Source organism: Danio rerio, chromosome 21 (assembly GCF_049306965.1).
Source record: "Danio rerio strain Tuebingen ecotype United States chromosome 21, GRCz12tu, whole genome shotgun sequence".
NCBI lineage: Eukaryota > Metazoa > Chordata > Actinopteri > Cypriniformes > Danionidae > Danio > Danio rerio.
The window spans coordinates 13,408,482-13,431,127 of record NC_133196.1 but is presented as its reverse complement, the minus strand read 5'-3'; the positions used below and the strand labels follow the sequence as shown (position 1 = coordinate 13,431,127).

At 37.0% G+C, this 22,646-nt stretch overlaps 2 protein-coding genes and 1 long non-coding RNA gene across 12 annotated transcripts in view; all 3 read right to left on the bottom strand.

The window, feature by feature from the left end:
* zgc:162344 overlaps positions 1-22,563 on the bottom strand; it is a 37,973-nt gene extending 15,410 nt beyond the window's left edge. For 3 of the 10 annotated variants that reach the window (XR_012396570.1, XM_073934842.1, XM_068215913.1), the window contains exons 1-9: positions 22,160-22,531; positions 21,696-21,768; positions 21,357-21,577; positions 17,530-17,630; positions 17,301-17,416; positions 5,574-5,698; positions 1,637-2,175; positions 1,295-1,399; positions 41-156 (exon numbers count right to left, since the gene is read on the bottom strand). Coding sequence is in view for 8 of the 10 variants with exons in the window: in XM_073934842.1 (XP_073790943.1) it covers positions 41-156; positions 1,295-1,399; positions 1,637-2,175; positions 5,574-5,698; positions 17,301-17,416; positions 17,530-17,630; positions 21,357-21,509 (1,255 nt within the window). In the remaining 2 variants the exon portion in view is untranslated. 10 annotated transcript variants of the gene reach the window in all.
* On the bottom strand, positions 10,374-13,865 carry LOC141379996 (uncharacterized). The gene is made up of 2 exons (XR_012397189.1): positions 10,969-13,865; positions 10,374-10,570 (listed from the first exon to the last, which is right to left on the bottom strand). It is a non-coding gene; the product is annotated as an uncharacterized lncRNA (long non-coding RNA).
* gtf3c5 (general transcription factor IIIC, polypeptide 5) overlaps positions 16,041-22,646 on the bottom strand; it is a 678,526-nt gene continuing 671,920 nt past the window's right edge. The window contains exon 6 of the transcript XR_012397180.1: positions 16,041-16,100. The gene's annotated coding sequence lies outside the window, so the exon portion shown is untranslated. The remainder of the gene's footprint in view (positions 16,101-22,646) is intronic.

The following is a 22,646-nucleotide window of genomic DNA, read 5'->3' as shown; positions in this document are numbered from 1 at the left end:
AAAGCAATAAGTTATTCAGCGTAATCTCTTGTCAGCGTACCTTTTGAAAGCTTTGGTGCAGGTTGCTCAATACCTGATGTATGTTCCTGTATGTTGCTTAAAGGTTGTGGAACACTTTCCTGCAAAGTGTGTGATTCTCCGTCTTTTACTTCATTTCTTAATGAAAGAAAGGAAAAGATTTTAGGCTACGCCACTGGTCAAAAGTTTGAGATCACTAAGGCTGCTTTTATTCAATTAAAAATATAGTAAAAATAGAAACATGTAGAACTTTCATTTTGATTAGAAAGTTTAAAGGTGCTGTATGTAAGTGTTTGACTATTCTAAAGCATAAAAATACCATAATATGCTTGCAGATATTCTTGTTTATCTGAAAAACAATGCTGAAGCCAGTTATACTGCTTTGAAAATGTCTGTTATCTGCCGGAAACATTAGGTGAGAAGGTTACATTGTTACCCTTTGTCCTAACAACAATGCTACGTGATGAGATTTGCAGAAGCAATTTAGCTGTTTGCACCAGACGAAACAAGACAGAAATTTAAATACAGCCATTCAGAAGCACAGAATATACACTCACTCACGAAATGGTAAGGTTTATAATCTAATTAATTCATATTAAACCTCTTTACCATTATTAAATGTTTGTGCTGAATGACTAATATTTGTTAACTTGGCTTGGGCTGAGTTACAGTTCTAAAGTTCAATTTCAAACTATTTATATTATTTTCAAGATCTGAGGTAAACTACTGCTGCTGCTTTCAGTAGTATGGCAATAAATGTCACTTAAAATGTGATTCAAACTCAAATTGTTAACATTTAACACTGAATATAGCACATGAGGTGTACCTAAGGTGATCATTGTCAGTTTTCTGTTGTTGAGCTGCAAGAAATAGAAGCCATTTTTAATATATCATTTCGAGGTGTTGGTTTGAACAAAAACTCATTTTAATACGAAGAATATTATTTCCATCGCGTGCCGTTGCTTTTATATAGAACAGGAATTAAATCAGCCTCGATTATTAGACTCGCTTCTGTGGTCCTCAATCTGGCAACCTGCGCTTGTGTTTGTTTTGATCCAGGAATGCAATACCTAGTTCAACCTCTGGGTGTCAAACTTGCATATTGCACCTTTAAATATGTGTAACATTATAAATGTATTGCCTGTAATATAAATAAATGTGCATTAAAAAATACTGAAAGACTCTAAACTTTTTAATAGTAATGAACTTTAAAAGATAATTGTTTATGTTTTATTTTATCCAGAACCATTCAATAAAGTTTTAAAGACCGGTTTACCTGTGTGTTATATGATCCATTACAAAACTGGACTGTGGAATCTTATTAAAGCTGCTGTCTCCATTTAGGCCTTTCTCAAAGTCTGTTGTGGTTGCTTCCTGAAGCCTTCAAAAGAGTCACAGTTCAATTCAAAGTAAACAGTATCAAATATTGCTAAAATTATGTTGACTACCAGAGAAGTTAGCTGAAATTTTCCATTCTTTTACTTTTGTTTTTAAGGGTGAAAACATGATGACAGTACAGTGAAATATTTTCTAGGTGCATGAACATCATTGCATGCATGATTAGTCTTACACTTTTTAACCAAACCATGCAAACAAAGGGCCTGTGTCAGCCACGTACTTGCTGTACTGAAGGTAAGACTGGCGCAGCTGCTGATTCTGGTGTAAAAGTTTCTCTTCTTGTTGGGCCAACCGAGCTTGAATTCTTTCCCTCTCCATTTCCAACTGTTTCTTTTGCATAAGTAGACACTGTCGTTTCTCCTCCCAGTTCTCCTGACCAGGGGGTGGCACTAGACCGCTTCGATTAGCTGTGCGCATGCCACAATTTTCCATTCTGTGGCAGTGGCACTGATGAGAGCACTTGAGTTTAGAAGCACCACGCAGTTTCAGACCATCGCAGGCTGAAGGCTCCCTGTTGGAGAAACTCGGACCGCAACATGCACGTTCACAATTGTGACTGGTGCGCCTGTCATGGACTTCGAAGTTCTGCTCACTGCTGGAATGTGCACTTAAAGGTCCAGTTGAGAATGAATGAGTGCACTCCACTGACCCGCCTCTCTCAGTTCTGCTCCCTAATGAACGGAGCTCCAAGTAAGATCCATCTAAAGCAGTTCCTCTCCCGCCACAAGACCTCCTGGGTCCCCCTTCGCTGCTGGGAACCTGTGGGACAGGGCAGAGGTGTAGAAAATGTACATGTCACCTCTGCTCTTTTAAAAATATGGTCACAAAGGCAAGTTTTACTCAGGGGACTCGAAGAGGGTGGGCTCATCCCAAGAGGACGCTACAAAACCAAGGTCAATCACCGCGGAGATAAACATTCAGGACAAAGGAGAATCGTCCGCCTCTGAGGGGACAAAAATGGGCTGCTGACTAATTCAAGAGGAGGTCGCGGAGCATGTAAACATACATTACTCACATCCAAGGTTTCAGAGAGGACAAGCTCATTTCCCTCATACAAGCCTAAGATGGAAGGTACACGGGGTGCATGGTCTAAACTAAAACTGAAAAAAGAAAAGCAGTTTTTCAGTGTCAGTTAGTGAGGTTTTATGTTTTGTTTTTGCTTTAATATTTTTGGTGACAGTGCCTTGAAGGGGATGATTTTCGAGATGGAACTTCTCTGAGAGGGGTTTTAGTGTGCTGACAGGTTAACAGTTATAGATGCTAAAGTGTCAGCATGCCAAAACCCCTCTCCGAGAGGCTGCTTCTCTAAATCCATCCTCTTTAAAAGCACTGCTGCCAGAGCCATCAAAACAGCCCTTTTGTAACAAATTCACCTTCAACACATTTCAAGGCAATTACTGTTGGGCTTCAAATAGCCTGCTGAGAGCAACTGTGTTGTTATTATGAATAATCTAGAGATTTATGATAGTTTTGAGCAATGAAATAAGGCTTTATATTTGTTGAGTATCTGCTACCCGTTGTCTGAATTGGTCACAAATAATTTACTATCTTTATATATTCTTTCTTTATGAAAACTGAGAATTAGTTCTGTTGACAAATGTGTAAAAAATAAATGTATTTAATTCTCTTTTTAATATACATGTATATACCGGGTATATGCAGGAATCCTAAAGAAAATTTAAATACTTTTCCTTAAGACCTTCTCAGAATATTTCAAGACCTCATCGCCACTTCAAATTCTAATCAGTATCAAACCTTTAAATTAATAAACAGTTGTTAAAAACTTTTCAAATCAGAATTATTAAACCCCCTTTGATTTTTTTTCTTTTTTAAAAATTTCCCAAATTATGTTTAACAGAGCAAGGAAATTTTCACAGCATGTCTGATATTATTTTTTCTTCTGGAGAGTTTTCTTCTGGCTAGAATAAAAGCAGTTTTTAATTTTTGAAAACCATTTTAAGGTTAAAATTATTAGCCCCTTTAAGCTATATTTTTTTGATAGTCTACAGGACAAGCCATCAATATACAAAAAATTGCCTAATTACCCTAACCTGCCTACCTGTACAATTACCTGTAACAATGTGTAAAGCGCTTTGAGTGTCCAGAAAAGCGCTACATAAATGTAAGGAATTATTATTATTATTTAATTTTAGGACCCCGCGGACACCCTGATATACAAGTTAGTGTTAGCTCTACTATAAAAGATCTGGGTGTTATATTAGACAGCAGTTTAACTTTTGAAAATCATACATCCCATGTCACAAAAACTGTCTTCTTTCATCTGAGAAATATTGCTAAGTTATGAAGTATGTTATCCATCTCAGATGCAGAAAAGCTAGTCCATGCTTTTAGACTTCTAGGCTGGATTACTGTAATGCTCTTTTTGCTGGTTGCCCGGCATCCTCCATTAATAAACTTCAGCTAGTACAAAAAGCAGCTTCCAGAGTTCCTACCAGGTCTAGAAAATATGATCATATCACCCCAATCTGCCTGTTAAGTTTCGCATTAATTTTAACATATTGCTTCTTACCTATAAACCTTTAAATAATCTAGCTCCTGTTTATCTAACCAACCTTTCGTCTCGCTACAATCCAACATGCTCTTTAAGATCTCAAAACTCAGGGCTTCTGGTAGTACCTAGAATTGCTAATTTATGGCTCCTAAATTCTGGAATAGCCTTCATGATAATATCCGAGGCTCAGGCAGACTCTCGCAGTTTAAAACTAGATTAAAGACCTATCTTTTTAGTAAAGCATACACTCAATGCATCACATAGCGGTATAATGCATGAATGTGCTCCACGCAGGTTTTTTTGCATCTCATTTATATACACTATGAACAGCAGCTACGCTAATTATTCTCTTTATTCTCAATTTCCACCTGGGGATACTCATCCCGAGGCCCCTGGAGACTATGCAGCGCCACTGATGTGATCAAAGACCAGCGATGAGATGATCCCAAGGTTTCCATAATCCTGGACCAGGCAGTATTCTGAGCAGCTGCTGTGGCGGTCTTGGAGGAGTGAAGAGCATGCGACTGATTCCTGTGACGCTCCAGGGACAGACAAGTCTTCGCTGACATCCAGCATTCTCCAGCCTTCAGCGCCTAGACCGCAGCTCTGCACAAGAAGTTTGGCCAAAGAAGAAATGGTCGTGCCCAACTGAGCCTGGTTTCTCTAGAGGTTTTTTAATTCTTCACTTTCGCCAATTGGTGAAGTTTTTTCCTCACCACTTTCGCCACTGGCTTGCATGGTTCGGGACTTGTAGATCTGCGCATTGATGTATTTGCTCCACAGTGTTTGGACTCTCAGTATTGAACATTAAACCACACTGAACTGAGCTAAACTGAACTTAAACTCTGAAAACTGAACTGACAATGTTTCAAATTACTAAAATATTCTATGTGAAGCTGCTTTGACATAATCTACATTGCAAAAGTGCCATAGAAATTAAGGTGAACTGAATTGATTATATGAAAGGTGAGTTTAGCTGATGTTCAAAAACAACTATCATTTTTTTCCAAATACTCTGAAATGTCATATTAGAAGTAAAATGAGTTATGAATGCCATTTCTTGTTTCATCCAACCTTGGTGGTCTAATGTCTCTCCTGTGCAAGTCAAAGGGACAAATATTGTGTGTGGGGGGGGGGGGGGGTGGCATGGAATGACATACAACTGGTCAAGCACAATCTAATCAAGAGAATTACTGGTGGACTTCCATTCTCCAGCAGCAAGCAAAGTGACCGATATATATTCAAGGTCAAAATGTTAGACAGGCAGACATGGACAAATGTATACGTGCATATATGGCATTAACTCATATCTCACTAGATAAAATAATCTTTCATTTGAATTACAGAAATAAAACATAATATAAACACAAATAAAGGAGAATATGCCAGGTAAACGTTCATAATCTCAAAATGGAAAAATCAGCAGATAAATTGGTCAGTCTACCCGGATTTAAAGTCAGTTAGTGAGGCATACAAATGAATCTCTATCCGCTGTGGTTATACAATGCCATGACTGATCAGCCAAAATTTCAACACAGCACAGACTATACAAATTCACCACACGAACATGTTCAGTCTGAGCCGTTTTCTGTCCTCTCTCTATCGCTCTCTCCCACACACAGACACACTCTCTCTTAGCACTCACCTTGCTGTGGGAGCAGGACTGATTGAGCAGGGTGATAGACTTGTTGAGTTTCTCTTGCTGTTGGGAGAGGTACTGCTGATAGAGTCCCAGCAGCTCCTGACACTCTCGGTACTGCTGCTGCAGGCCTGGGCTGCGGGTTAAGGGTCAACACGCACTGAATAACACTGCCGCTGTTCCCACTTAGACTAAATCGCTCTCTCCTCCAAAGCCAGACATGGTAATCCATTTCACCCAATGTAGTGTTGCCAACCTAATGCTGAGTAGGCAGGAGACTTCATACAGGAGGCACAAAAGAACCTCCTTTAAAGTAGTGCCTCAAAGGAAACGAGTTCCTGTAAAAACAGCTGTGTGTCGAGAAGTTAAACACTGAAATCTGTTCTGAAATGGCTAAAGCTGATATCATCAAGATTGAGAAACAAAAAGCTATTTGCTTTCTTGATTCAACCGCTCATCCCGGTGTGGTCTTGATTCAATATTAGTTTTGTTTACGCAAGCTCCTATTTTCAGTAGCCTTGCCTACTGGGGTGCACAACAGACAAAAACAGATGAGGGGAGGGGGAATATTGTTTTCTTTTATATTTATCTTGCGTTGAGACTTCCGGTCTCATTCAATTGTCTTCCATTTTATTTTTAGAGGTTAAAAACAGCTTGTTTTGCTGCTTATTGTTACAAACTGATATTTTCTTATAATATTATTCTGCTTTGTCTGTATGGTCATGCAAACACTTGTTTGTAGAGCAAGTAGTTTGACCGTTTTCTGCCTTTTATTATTCCTAGTCATTTCTCCCATAGGCACCTGAATCGGAAGTTCTAAAACCATCGCAAAAACGAGCACACCTCCGCATTGAAGAATAACGTCAATATTGTAACCCATTTTATCTTTGTATGTATATATACTTTTTTTTCTTTCATTTCCTTCTGTAATTATAGATTAAGGATATTTCTGTCCATTCAGGTAATTACATATGTATACTTGGATTCTGTGTAATGTGTAAGTAGACCAAGAAAAATATATGAAATTGAAACGTAATTACTCGTATTAAATAATCATAGAAATAAATATTTTGTTTAATTTTATACGCACAAGTAAAATGTGGAGGATCTTTATATCTATGTAATTGTGCATATTCTCCATGGATGGATGGATGGATGGATGGATGGATGGATGGATGGATGGATGGATGGATGGATGGATGGATGGATGGATGGATGGATGGATGGATGGATGGATGGATATTCAGTTCATATAGTTTTGATGAAAAAAGCTAAATTTAAATGATTAACAAATTATATGAGCATTGAACGTAAACAAATGAGAATGTTTTTTTTTTTTTTTTGAGAAAGTAGAAAATTTTGAATTATTATGATGCCATATTGGTTAAATAAAAAAAAAAACACATTCAAAATAAAATACTGGCTAGGTACATCCTTAGAAAAAAATTGATTTTAATAAATAAATATATAATAGCAAATGCTACAATTTTAATTAGTGTTAAAATAGGAATGTGCAGATCCAATCACGTGATCGGAAATCAAATCCAATCAAACGGGTTTCAGACTCACTCGGAATCTGAAGTTACCTCCTGATTAGGATATATATGCATGTATATTCTCATTATTTTTGAACATATCTATAGTTACGCAGTGGCATAGAGTTAGAACTCTTTCTTGACTTCACACAGAGACAGCAATGCATGCAGCATGACATCACTTAGTTGCAAAGACGCTATTGGTTAAATGCCGGCAAAGTGAAAAATGGAAGCAGCTTGAAGTGGAAAGAGCGAGTATGTCTGCAGCCTGGAGGTAATATAAAGTTGATGACGACAACATTGCCATAGCAAACTGTGAGATACGTAAACTTGAGATTGCAAGAGGCGGAAAGAAATAGGCTACATTTAACAAAACAAATCTGATAAGGCACCTCAAAAACAAACACCCGACACAATACAGAAAGTTTACCCAGGCAACGCAACATTAGAAGAGTCAGCTCATGCTGCAGAAGAGTTTGAAGAGGAGAGAAAAAATGCCTGGTGGCAGCGTGAAGACACAGGACATCACAGCCAAGATAGCACATATAGTGACCTGCCATTCGCCTTTGTAGAGAACCCTGGATGTCTTATGCTTATGGAGCACTAAGTACCTCGATTTTAAGTTTTTAACGTATTATACAAGTATGGGGTTGGGTTTCGGTAGATACTCAAAATCAAATGACTCAGACACGAGGGCAAAAAAAAACCTGATTGGGACATCCCTAATTTAAAACATTCTGTCAGCAACAGTGTGGTTGCACGGTGTCCTTAAATCAAAATAAGGAGATAACCACTTGGTCTTCTACTACATGGTTCATGCCATTTGAGTCTCTCTGGCTGAATCCCAGCCACCATTACCTCGAGTCATGTTTGTGACTTTCGAAAAAAGTGCACAGACAAGAAAGGAAAGTGAGAAGAGACGGCAGCACTGCTGAGAAGAGATAGAAGAAGTGTTTCTTCGGGGCGAGGGCTTCACACACTCCTCCATCTGGGTCTGGCTGGGCAGGGGTGGGCATGATGCCAGGCTGTAAGACAGAGAGAGCTGGCACGCATGCAGCATTGGGCAGAACTCAACTGATCTGGAGCAGAACCACAGCCACGCCGACTGCTCCGACTAATGACATCGTGACGTACACCCGGCTTACTCACACACTCTGCAGAAATCCATTCGGTGGATCTCATTTTCCAATGTGGAAAGCAATAATGAAAAGCGACTTTTTGGTCTGTCTTCTTAATAATCGTTCTGGCTGCAGAGCACAAGCGCTCGGAGATCATCATAATACCTCAAGGCCCAGAAACTGGAGAGGGGCAACACAGATCAAACAGACTGAAAGTTAGAACATTGTAGAGATTATTTACAGTCCTCAAATCTCCGTTATTACAATGTCAATATGCACTAAATCCAGCCTCTGCTCAACAGCATTTCAATCCAATACCCATAAGATAAGCATGGTAAATCTTACCTAAAAACAAAGGCTAGTGTTAAAATCTCCACACAAAAGAAGTTGAGTTTCATAAATATAAAAATATCTATCATAAAGATATGCATTTGTTCTACGGTAAATGAACCAGTGCTCCATTAGTTTAAGAAAGGATATTAAATTAATATCATAAGATTATTTGTGTAATAATAGTATATTTATTTATTTTTTTAAATTCATCTTAAAATATCCACAGAACAAAAAAAGGCTTAAAAGATTCAATATGATATGCTGCACGTTATAGTTTGCATCTTCAAGTGTTGTTAACATTTGGCTTAATTACGTTTTACATTCAGCATTCAAGTAAATGTGAATTCACTATATAAAAAATGTTAATGCTGATAAACTGATTCAATGCTGTCAGTCTGCATGACAAGCAGGCCTGTAATTACAATTAGCCATACAATTACTACAAATTACCAACTTTGTGTTAATGCTCAGTTTCAGATTAGTGAAGTATTAAATTTATCAGACTAAAGTTAAGAGCCAAGAGAGTGAATGGCTCCAATATTCCCCAATTACCGGTTTCATATGGTAATTAGAAATGTAATATAAAGGTCTCTGGTGAATCAAATTTGCAAATTCCATCTGCTCCCTTTTGTTTTACCCCAGTATTGGTTATTAAAGCGGAATAAAGCAGATTCTGGACTCTGTCGAATACAAAACATTATGCATATGGTGCCGTTGAAATGTTTGGTTCAGAAATGTATACACGTATAAGAAAATGCATTTCTAAAGTGTTCAAAAGCACCAGATCAGAATAATAAATGATTTATGAAGCATATTTTGAAGACTTGAAAAATGGGTGCTGAAAATTCAGCTTTTCCATAACAGGAAAACAATACAGTTTAATATATACTCAACGGCCACGTTATTAGGTACACCTTACTAGAACTGGGTTGAAAACCGTTTTGCCTTCAGAACTGCCTTAATTCTTCATGGCATACATTCAACAAGGTACTGGAAATATTCCTCAAAGATTTTGGTCCATTTTGACATGATAGCATCACGCAGTTGCTGCAGATTTGTCGGCTGCACATCCATGATGCAAGTCTCCTGTTGCACCACATGCCAATGGTGCTCAATTGGATTGAGTTCTGGTGTTTGTGGAGTCCATTGGGCTACAGTGAACTCATGTTCAAGAAACCGGTCTGAGATGATTCAAGCTTTATGACATGCCGTGTTATCCTGCTGGAAGTAACCAGCAGACGATGGTTAGACTGTGGTCATAAAGGGATGGACATGGTAGGCAACAATACTCATGTAGACTGTGGCATTGACATGATGCTCAATTGGTACTAATGGGCCCAAAGTGTGCCAAGAAAATATCACCCACACCAAGACACCACCACAACCAGCCTGAACCATTGATACCAGACATAAATCCATGTTTTAATGTTGTTGACGCCAAATTCTTACCCTACCATCCGAATGTCGTAGCAGAAAATCAAGACTTATCAGACCAGGCAACGTTTTTCCAATCTTCTATTGTCCAACTTTGGTGAGACTGTGTGAATTGTAGCCTCAGCTTCCTGTTCTTAGCTGACAGTACTGGTACCCGGTGTGGTCTTCTGCTGATGTAGCCCATTCGCCTCAAGGTCGGACAGGTTGTGCGTTTAGAGATGCTCTTCTGCATACCTCAGTTTTAACAAGTAGTTATTAAAGTCACTGTTGCCTTTCTATCAGTTGCACCAGTCTGGCTATTCTCCTCTGACCTCTGACCTCTGGCATCAACAAGGCATTTACACCCACAGAACTGCCGCTCACTGGATATTTTTTCTTTTTTTCAACCATTGTCTGTAAACCATAGAGATGGTTATGTGTGAAAATCCCAGAAGACCAGCAGTTTCAGAAATACTCAGACCAGCTTGTCTGGCACCAACAACCGTGCAATGTTCAAAGTCACTTAAATCACCTTTCTTTCCCCTTCTGATGCTTGGATTGAACTGCAGCAGATCATCTTGACCATGGCTGCGTCCGAAACCGCCTACTACTCAGTAGGTACTGCATTTGAATTTAAACGTACTACTCGGGTGTTAGAAAAGTACGTTCTATACAGTATGAATGTGAAAAGTATGAATGGAATTCGGACGTACTACATCCGCCATTTTGTCATGGTCACGTGACCTACCTGCGTCAATTGCGTCGCTTTACTCCCATTCATGAATTCGCTCGCGGGACATCATGGGATAGCGCAGCATGCATGGGATGCGCACTCTAGAATCTCGCCGGAAGTAGTAAGTCATCCGGGTACTTCTCGCATACTGATTTTCGAATTCTATGAATTCGGACATACTACTCGGCTCGCATACTGATTTTAGAGTACTATATAGTATGGAAGTATGCGGTTTCGGACGCAGCCCATGTCTACATTCCTAAATGCACCGAGTTGTCATGTGTTTGGCTGATTAGAAATTTGCATTAACGAGTAGTTGAACAGGTGTGCCTAATGAAGTTGCCAGTGAGTGTATACTGCAATGGAGAACAATTCAGCAAAATTATAATACACTATTATCTTCAAGTTTTTACAGTATTTTTGATCGTTAATCAAATAAACATAGCCTAACCCCAAACCCAAAGGTTAGATGATGCAAAATGGAGTTTGATATCCTTTTCCCAAGTTTACATAAATAATATATCTAGTAATTTGTAGAAATAGCAAACAATACATTGCGTTAGGGCTGCACAATTTTGGACAAAAACTGACATTGTGATGTTTAGTTTGTCTGCAATGTATTTATTGTGATATGAATATAACCTCACAAGATGGCTTATAACTCTATTTGTAATCATTTTACATTGATTGGTATTATTTTTGTAGAGTATCATTTGCATAAAAGACAATACAATTAAACATATACAAATTAATTTGATGGTTTCTGTGGAATCTAACAGTTACAGATATGAAACAATAATATACAAGATAATAGTGTATAGTCTTCATTCTATAAATAATTAAATACAAATAAGTTTGGTTTACATACCTTTATAACCTCTTGCTTTAAGTTTGTTTAATTCTTACACAGTCACAGTTATTCAACACATCCATAAAAAATCTTCTATCAGGAATAATTTCAGGGATAAACTTTGCAATGATGCCACAAATCACATGCTCTGAACTGTGGTGGTGATTAGCCATTATCCTACCATAACTTAACATTGCAGATCCTGCAATGTGACTACTGCAGATTCCCACAATGTGGTATCGATTCTGAAACAGTATATTGTACACCCCTAAATTGCATGACTCTTTTTTTTTTCTTGTATGCCAAAGGTTGTACACATTTTCCATAAAGACATTTTGTAACATTTCCTATTGTAAACATATCAGCTTAATAATTTATTAGTTTTTATTTTGGAAAAAAATTGTAATTTATTCTGGGGATAGTTTACCAAAACTTGATTATAACAGAAATTAATAAATTGAAATTGTGGTTTGTTGCAAATAAGTTGTCTTTAAATACAAGTAAAACAAAGATTATGTTATTTGGGATATTAAAAAGTATTCACAATAGATTAAAATTTGATAATGAAATTATAGAAAAAAAAGTATATGCAATTAAGTTTCTTGGTGTTTTATTGGTCCTTAAAACTAGTTGGAAACTGCAAATAATTAATGTGATATCAAAATTCATAAAAACTGTAGCAACAGTGTATAAAGCAAAATTTATTTTGGACAATAAAGCAATGTGTGTATTAAATAACACACTTGTTGCCATATACGAGTTATTGTGTTGAAATTTGAGGGAATACATATAAATCTAAGTTAGGATCCTTATGTACAATACAAAAACAAAAGTACATAAATGAATAGAAAATGGGTATTTGGAGCATAAAAAGCCTTAATTTTTTTATTGAAGATACTCAAGTTCAATGATTTGGTTAAATTTAAAACAGCACATTTTATGTTTAAAGCAATGAATAAATTACTTCCGAAATGCATACAGAAGTTTTTTGAAGAAAGACAGGGAGGGTGCAATCTGAGAGAAGAACAAAATCTTAGGAGGTTAAAAAAAAGGAAAACCTTTAAAAAACTGTGTATGTCTGTATGTGGTGTGATATTATGAAACAGTCTGGAACAGAATCTCAAACAATGTCAGAATATTAATCATGTTAAAAAGTTGTACAAATATATATTTAAAAGGGAATTTAATGATTAATAGAGGTGATTGAAAAAAAAATGAGATTGGTAAGATGAAATTTCAGTTAATGGCTGTTTGCAATACTATCTATTTTTTGGGTCTATGGTATAAAACGTAAATGGAACTAAACATATATGTCAAAGATGCCAAAAAGGATAAAATATGTCTCATGTAAAAAGAAGAGAAGGAAAATAATAAGTTGAAGTAATAAATGAATGTGTGTGATAATGGGGTGAGGAAAATAAGCTTGTGCTTCATCCCACTTCGATCATGTTGAAATGTATTGTGTTGACAGAATTGTTGTGTATGATTTTTTCGGTTCTAAATAAATAAATCAAATGAAATCAAGGTCACAAAAAGGAGTCCTTGTTCACAATTGAAAATATCTTAACCGAATCCATCAGGTTTTATATTGTAGCTCATTAAGAAGTCAACTTCTTAATGTCTAAAAAGAGTTAATTAAAAGGGATATCACGTCCTGAGGTGCCAACAAACAATGTCCTTTATGACAGCTGGATGTCAAACCGCTGTGTAATGGCAGGTACGGAATGAGTAACTGTTCAGCAAGGGCCCTTACCATAAATAGGCCTCTCATTTGTAATGGGAACAGAGAAGCCGTCTCGTAGATAGAGCGCATCGCACACAGGCATCTACCTCCGAAGCTGAAGAGAGGCTTCTGATACTGCGATAGACGGGTTGGGCGTAAACACACATATTAATACATTAACAGGAGGGCGTGCGGGAACGCTCAGCGCCTGGTAATCTGGAGCGACTGGAGCGGGACTGATAAGATTCTCTCCCGCTTCCCGCCGCGGAGGCACCTCTGTTGGCTGCTGGCCAATCAGAGCTCATTCCGAGGGCCTACATCAGGAGAAAAGAAAGCTGCAGGCACGGTGCGTCTCCTCCCCCCGTCCAAAAATACACAAAATCAGAGTTTGCATTCGATATTTCAGACAGCTGCTGTCAACATGATTCACTCCCCTGTCAGCCTGAGCAGAAATAAAATAATGAAATCCACCTCGAGGTAGAACAAAATTGCGCCAAAGAGAATATTTTACGTGGCCTCTCGGCCGGTTGGTCTATGTGTGTAGGTTGAGATGTAAATCGATAAGAGGACGAATCACACAACCGCATGCTTCCATTTGAATAACAGCAAAAATGACTCACCAAGACACTGATGATTTGATTATTTATATATGGTGAGACTTCATTTGCTGCGAGCATGTGGTTTATTACTTCCAATTATTAGTGTGTCTACGAAACTAATTGGTCATAAACAATGTGCGAGCGGTGGGTTTGTGATTAAGTGGCATTTCTGTGAAGGCTTACGCCCCACCTAAACTCATCCCACCAGGATGACGGGTTCAGAACCAGGCAAACAAACTATTACAAAAGGACTTCTGCTCCTCTGATCCATTCGGAAAGGCAACCATGCAAACTTCAATAAGATTAATGATATTGATGAATGCATTCAACTTCTCCTTTGTGTCTTCCATGCTTCTTGATGTAAATTCCTTGTGAAGAACAAAGATTGCGAGCGTCTCAGTAATAGAATCTACCGCTCAGAGACGTGGTGTTGAATGCCAAAGACGGGCTTGAGAAAATTCTAATTTCATTCCATACACGAGCTTCAAATTCTTCCTACGCACAGAATGAAACTTATCATTTTTCCCCCTCCTACGGAGATATTTCCTCTTGATAATCGCAGTCCTGGCAGATGAGATGGAGACGATGCGAGCAATTATTCTGCACAGACCCTTGTAACTCACTTTGTCTTTTTGCGTCCCCCTTAACCTTTAAGAACAGCTCTGTAGGCCAGCATCTGTCTGATACCTTTAGAGACTGGCCTGTCTCCGCAGGGGGGCTTTCGTAGAGTTTGTCTTGCACTACAATCTCTTTTTAATGGAGTTTTGAGTTTTAGTGGAAATGCCAGGCCGCGGAGCCAAAGTGCATTTAATTGAGTTGAGCTCGCCTAATTTCTGAGCTCGCCTGCCAAATCTGCAATTTAGCAGCCTGCGATTGCTCTTCGCATTTCACAGTGTTGGGCGAAACTGATGGTCCGCCATGTCTTTTGACCAAAGCAAGATCACCAAAGCTGGCAGAACTGCAAGGGAAAAAGGGAGCATCCAAACTGTGTGAAGTTTCTGATGTGCCAGCCGGATGACAGGTTGGCACGAGAAGAAACCCACGCTGTTCCCAGTGGTTATGTGATCAGTGCCAGCTCTTTCAATTTCAAACGAAAATTAAAAGCAGTTCAACCCAAACCAAGGACGGGTCCGATCCCTGTCCACAAAAAACTGGCATCCTTAAAGTAAATATTAAATGTAACACAGTGTGCGTGCTCTTTGTCGTTTGCCTGTTACATTTCACACAATCATGCAACAAATAAAGCCTCTTTCATCTTCAAATGAAAAGATTCAGCATTAGAGTATTCCAAAGTGACACATAATGCCAAAGAAAGTGAATCCTCTCCCCGCCAAGCATGGGTGTAATTCAAAAACTGTCTCAATGACGTCCTGCGGTTATATTGCCCTTACAGCAGTCACGACAAGATGGAACATGCATTCAATGCTTAGACAACACTGCCCCCTGCCGGTTTAAAATACAAAAGTCCATTCCTTTCTCCCATTAGTGGGATCTGGTACTAAATATTGTAAATTTTCTTTTTATGTAAAGAAATTATACTTACTACTTTTGATAAATTTAATGTATTTTCATAGAAAGCATGTATAAATATAGCCATTAATAATGTTTCATGTGCTGTTATGTTTTTTCAGGACAAACATTTCATTTCCAAAAAATATTAGGACGAAGAGATACTTTACTAATACTTCAGAAAAACAAATCAACGTATTTGAAAGGCTTATGAAAGATCATGTGATACTGAAGACTATTATAGTTGCCTGAAAATACAGCTTTGCTTTAAGAGGGATACCTTTTTCAAATATTTTAATACCATTTCCCTATGTTTATTAATTGGAACAAAATAAAAGAAGTCTTGGTTGGCATCACAGAGTTTTAAAAAAAATAAGAAACAGAAATTACTGAAACCATTTCCAAATATAATGTCTACGATCAACAGCTAATATGGGTTGTACATTAATTCCTTAATAACATAAATAAAACGATAAATACACTCAGGGTGCAAATTGCAGGGGGTTGGGGGGGATCTGACCCCCATAATTAAAACTTAAAAACATAACAAGTTTGATGAATTAAACATACAGTTGAAGTCAGAATTAATAAACCCATGAATTATTAGCCCTCATGTTTATTTTTTCCCCAATTTCTTTTTAACGGAGAGAAGATTTTTTTCAACAAATTTCTAAACATAATAGTTTTAATACCTCATTTCTAATAACGGATTTATTTTATCTTTGTCATGATGACAGAAAAAAAATTTTCTAGATATTTTTCAAAACACTTCTATACAGCTTAAAGTGACATTTAGGGCCTGCTCACACTATGCTATCCGAACCGTGCCCAGGCCCATTTCCTGGATCGTTTGAGAAGTGCGAGTGCTCTGAATCTGGCTCAGGCAAAGTTGAGCGCGGTTCACTTGGGCTTTGGCGCAGTAAGCTTGTGTATGAGTGCAAAACATGCCTAAATCCGAAACTGAAAGCGAGACATGACTTTTAAGGGACTGTTCGATACAGATTTTTTAATCATTCTTACTGTTCAATGAACGCAAACTGTCGTCGTTTATTAAAGACAAACCCCTCACTGCACCAGAGCTGCACCTTCAGCAAATCTCAGAATACCTGCAGCACGAGGACTTTATGATTGTTTATGAGTGTCAAAAGTGGCTAATCTGTTCGGCGAAATATTTGACTGCGTGTCACTGCATATCAAACGACTACAGAAATATAACTGAAGAAATCTTCACTGAGCTGACCGAAAGCACTTACTGAACAGCGCATCATCGATGACGTAAGCGTGTCCAGGCCCAATTGTAATGTGAGTTCGGGCCGTCGGGGAAGACGGGAGGGGTGAGGGGTTCAAGGCAACTGTACAGTGTGAATACGTCCTTAAGGGCTTAACTAAGGTCATTAGATTAACTAGGCATGTTAGGGTAATTAGGCAAGTTATTGTATAACAGTGGTTTGTTATGTAGACTATCGGAAAAAATATAGCTTAAAGGGGCTAATAATTTTGACCTTAAAATGTTTGTTTGTTTTTTTTTTTTAAATCAAAAACTGCTTTAATTCTAGCCAAAATAAAACAAATAAGACTTTCTCCAGAGGAAAAAATATTATCAGACTTTCCTTTCAAAATGTCCTTGCTCTGTTAAACATAATTTATTAGTTCTGATTTCAACTGTATAAATTTGGTTCACTGAGGCATGTTACCCAACATAACTGACCACACAATCATCAATGTATAATTCACACCCTGTATACACTCTACCCATGTATTAAACTCTGAATAAATTGTCTTTGTGACTTTTAAAAATTAAATTAATGTTTTTTTTTTTAATTTGGTGTAAAAATATGATGACACTTACACTAAGGCAAGGACTAAAGCCAGTCAACCAGATCATTATTACCATTTTCTTTGAGCATAATAAAAGGATACTTCCTCTCTCTTCTATAATGAGTTGGTTTTGCTGCTCTAGCTGTTGGATTCTTTTCTCAAAGGTTTCCTGTTCATCCCTGAGCTTCTGAACAGATTCCTCCTTTTCTTCACTCACTCTGAAAATGTTCACATTAGCAAAATCAAATACACAGATGTGTTACAATGCACAGAAAAATCATAATGGCTTGAGGAGTGCTCATTTGGTCTAAAAAATATCAGATCACTTTACCTCGCCAGCTCTTGGATGAGATTGGCAATGCGACGCTTGTCCTCTGGGCAAAGATCCTTCAGTGATGGCTTACTTTTGGCTTGGGCAGCACTGAAGAGAGGCTACAGTCCAAAACAGACACTTTCAGTTTCAGTTCAACACATTTATAGAAGAAGATTTCATGTATAAACTAGACGACCAAACAGTAGATTCAGAGTACATGGCAAAAAACATCTGCATGAAGGAAATATCACATCATGCAAAGTGGTGTTTGATAATGAGCTAAATTAAATATGCAAATATTAACATTATAATTAGTATAGAATGTAAAATATGAGTCAAACTCAACATTGCATTCACTTAGGAAATCCTAATTAAACTACCATGACTAAATTCATAGAAACAAGAGAGAAAAAAAACAATAAAAAGCAATAATTTGTACTGCATGTTTTTCAAAAGTATGTCCTTGAAATTTTTTGTAGAGTAACATTGATGACATATACAATTGTTCTAAGTTTGGTATTTTTAAATGAAAAAGTCAACAAGTGTCGATCATACTGAGATTTACATTTCATTAAATATATATTGTGGTCACCAAATAATTTCCATCTATCCATATTCATCATTTCAGTTTTCATAAGTGTATTTTTTTATTACTGCAAACTCAGAGTGCGTTTCCGAAAACCATCGTTAGCTAACTAAGGTCGCAAGTTCCATTGTTAAAAACATTCGTTGATTTGGTGTTTTCCAAATTCGTCGCTCCAACTAACATTCGCAAACTGCATTGCAAACTTGTACACTAACATTTAAACTTGGAATTATTTGAAAAAAAAAAAAGATTAAAGTCATCTCTCTTAGGTGTAGTTAACTTTTAAAGTTCTTTTACAGATCAGTTTTAGCGATCTTCATACTGACAACTGCGTTCCCTTCATAGTGCACTTTGAAAACATTTATGCCATTTTGAGCACAGTTGTGGCTCATGACGAAAGCTATAGCTGCCCTAATATTTTAAAGCAGAATTTACGTTACGTCTCCAAAGCTTGTGAAAACAAAATATTTAGCATATGTTAATGCTTTAAAAATAGAAAAAAATAAACAATATCCTACTTAATAATACTTATTATTATTAATATTATTACGTAGGATTATTTTTCTTTGCTAATAAATAAGATACTGTAATTTTATATGAAATATTCTTATTAATTTTTGTAAAGGAAATGTATATAGGTCCTATATGTGTCATTTACATACATTTCATTTTATATGGAAAAGTAATGCACGTTTTTACCAAAACTGATATTGACTTTTTTTTTTTTAATTCATGCGTTTGCAAAACAATTTGCACAAAGAACTAAGGGGATTTTCTCTAAAGAAGTAGTTACTCCACCCCGTTTAGAGCATCACTGTGGACATTTTACGTTATAACTAACATGATTCAGGGCACTAAATTAACTTTCTTACTTGGTAGCACCGGTGCTCCCAACCTGAAATATTTAGGAGCACAAGAAAAAAATTAGGAGCACCCACCAGAAATTAATGATATTGACAAGTTGTATATTAAGGGATTTATTGTATTTGAAAACAACATCAATTGGGACTTACAAAACCCTGAAACAACTATCTAACTAATGCTTTGATGATTTAATATTTGTGCAATAATTCTAAAATGAATGTTGAATAATTATAAAATATTAATGATGACGATGATGAAAATAATACCAATAATAAAATATATTTCTCATCATCATGCTGCCTTGAATGTGCTTTAATGTAAGTTATCTGCTATATAAAGTCCTACTGTTACTTTATGAAAAATTAATTGATGGTTTGCATCAAACACAAATGAAGCATTGTAGTAAGAAATATTTATTTTGTACTATTGTTTTTTATGCATGTCAATTTAATAAATACTAGCCTATTTCTGCTACAAAACAAACAAAATAATATAATAAATCATTAAATTCAATGCTGAAAGCTGCAAAGCAGTCATCAGTAATTAAATAGAAAAATAATATACACCTCAAGAAAGAACGGACAAAAGAAAGTAAGAAAAGTCTCACTTTTAAAAGTTTTGCTTTCGGTTTGTGTCGTTTTAATGCTCAGCCTCGTTACGCGCTGAATTTCATTTTTCTGTGTTTGTGGAAAAGCATGCGAATCAGCCAACCCAATATATGAGGGGGGGCAGAGCAGGATTCTCCCAATGACCACCGGCACAATACTGTTCTTTGTTATAACCCGCATCAGTTTAAACGCAGTAAAGGCAAGCTTCATTGGCGATGGTGTTTTAGTGGACATTTGCGCTGTTGCAGCCTGATCTCACGAGGAAACGTATGAAAAAGTTACGAATTGCCGTGAGATTGTGTTGGCCGAACACGCAGAGCATGCAACGCATCGAGATTTAGTGTACTTTTCACTCTTCATCCGTTTGCATTCCCCGCGGTAACAAAAGCTCCCTCCCTGTCATCTGACAGCGGAAAGTCTTGAGTGATTGACAGCTAATATGAACCAATATAGCGGCAGGGAAGACTGATTTTACCAGGTTTTTAGAAAGAAAAAAAAAAAAAAAGAAAAAAAAAAAAAAAAAAAAAGGGTCGCACTCCAACCATAATATTCAGTCGCACGAATACTCCCAATATATATTATGAGGTCGCATAGCTTAAATTTCGGGCGCATATGTGACCAAAATGGTCGCTATTTCAAGCCCTGTAATTTAAATGATGGACAGAGAAACTATGGTTTTGGGAAACACTCGTCACTACATCATTCTTGTCCCAAACGATGCATCATACTATGATAGTTTAGCTGCGAGTTTTGTCGTTGTTTGGGAAACGCACGCCTGATCAGGCCAGTGGTTCAAATTTTTACTTGCCTTGCCAAAAAAAGAATTTTAATTGCTTTTTCTTAGCCACAATAAATAATGTGTCAAAAGCCAAATATAAGTGTATACATACATTTTTTATTTAGCATAGCTTTTCTTAAATACATCTGACAATTTAAAAAAAAAATCAATTTTTATGAAACTAAATTTCCCAAAAATCATCAAAAATAACGTCTGTGACTCTAAAATTTTAATATTGAAAAAAAAATTAATAATTGTATAAGAAGCAAAATTTAAAGTGTTATTGCAAACAAAAAGAGCAGTATGGAAAATGTACAGGTATTTTATTGCAATTCTAAATTCATTCATTCATTCATTTTCTTGTTGGATTGGTCCCTTTATTAATCCGGGGTCGCCACAGAGGAATGAACCGCCAACTTATCCAGCACATTTTTTTACGCAGCGAATGCCCTTCCAGTCGCAACCCATCTCTGGGAAGCAGTTCTAAATTATTTAACAACATAATATGGCGTTTACGACTTCACAAGGCTTGAAAGCACAAACTGTTTAAATTGGCAAATAGTTGAAGGCAAATTAAACTTTAGTGACAAGGCAGCACTGTCTACTGTCCCAAGCGTCTCACACCCTGGGCCATCAGGCAATCCTTATTGTTAAGCCCTGTTTTGTAATGATAGCTTCAAACTGTGGATTTGCAGTCCATGTAAGCAAATGGATAAATGACTTTATGCTATTTTTAGCTTATTAAAGTATCTACCTAGTTGTGAATGGAAATAGTCACAATGTTACTTTTAATCAAATCTATTCCATTGTTATGTTCTTTATTTGGCTGAAAAACCGCAAAGAAACCATAAAAGATCTTCACTATTTACAACAAAATCGTGAACAAATCTGATAACGTTGATAAAAAAAATCCTTGAAAAGAACAATTCTTGCAGGCAACGGTAAAAAGTAGAAGTCAGAGGCAGTTCACCTCAATGACAATCTAAAACGTTGATAAATCAAGGCTCACCTGAGCTGAAGTAGGTAGCTCTGAAGGCAGGTCTGGTTCTGATGCAGATGTGGTGGTTTTGGATTTGGCTACAGTAGAGGGCAACTTCTGAACTGCCATTTCAGCACTTGGCATTGTCAAAAGCAGGCCTGGTTTCTTTCCACTTTTCTCCATGTTGCTAGGTCTCTTTATCTTGCCCTCTACATTACTTGCTGAACCAAACTTCAGGCCAATGTTTATACCTATGAGTGACAGTTTTCAAAAATTATACATAAAGTACCAAAATGATGAATAGGACAATTTAAAACATTCAGCAGCTACCACCTTAAATGTTTAAACATACATAAATCCAAGTCTCACCTCTAACAGCATCCACAGATGGTTCCTCGTCTGATTCTATCCAAGTCAAAGAAATCACAACAGGAAAAAAGGCCTACCATAAAAATGTAGTTACTCGATATCAGCTATAACATTAAAGCTTTTTATAGAGGTAAAGTTGGTTTTATATTCACTCATTCAGACTTTCTCCTTACTAATATAACTTAAATTTCACAGAAGTATTCTTTGCGAATTCCTAAGTGGAGTCATATTAGCATCCAACAACTATCAAAGTGCATTGTTCACAATCAATTAATTAGTGCTCTTGTTGTTTTGAAGTCATGTTTACATGTAATTTCAGATCTAATATTCAAAGTACCATGGTAAACCGATATAGAGCGGATGTCACTGAAAGTTGTCAGTGAAGGAATGTGCCATTATAAAACCAACTTTACCTCAATAAACTTTTACTGTAAGAACAAAAGTAGTGCTACAGTGACGTTTACCTGTTACTTGTACAAAACATGTATCATTCCCATAGCAAAACTGAAAATCCCTCATAAAGTACATGTAAACTTCAGTTCATTAAACAAAAGCCATTGTGTAGCGTTACAAGAGTTCGGTTAGCGTTAAGCTGACAACGAAAATCCGCTAATACGCTATTACTAGCCTCCCCTCTCTCATTCCCATTGACCAGTAAGCAAAATTGGCATTTCTACTTAACAAACCAAATTAGCATAATCATTTAGACAAATGTCGTCACAAAAAAAAAAAAGAATAAATATAAGGATACTGTCATTAATCCAGTAAAACCCGTTGCCATTTGCGCCCTTAGCAACAGACGCCATACTGAAACAACCGCCACTTCCAGATTACATGTAGAAGCTCCTCCTTCTGTTCACCTTTGTTGAACGTGATTGGAAGACACTCACTCACTACATCAGATCATCCAGAATACTATTGGTCAAATCAACCGTCTCTCATTGTCTCAAC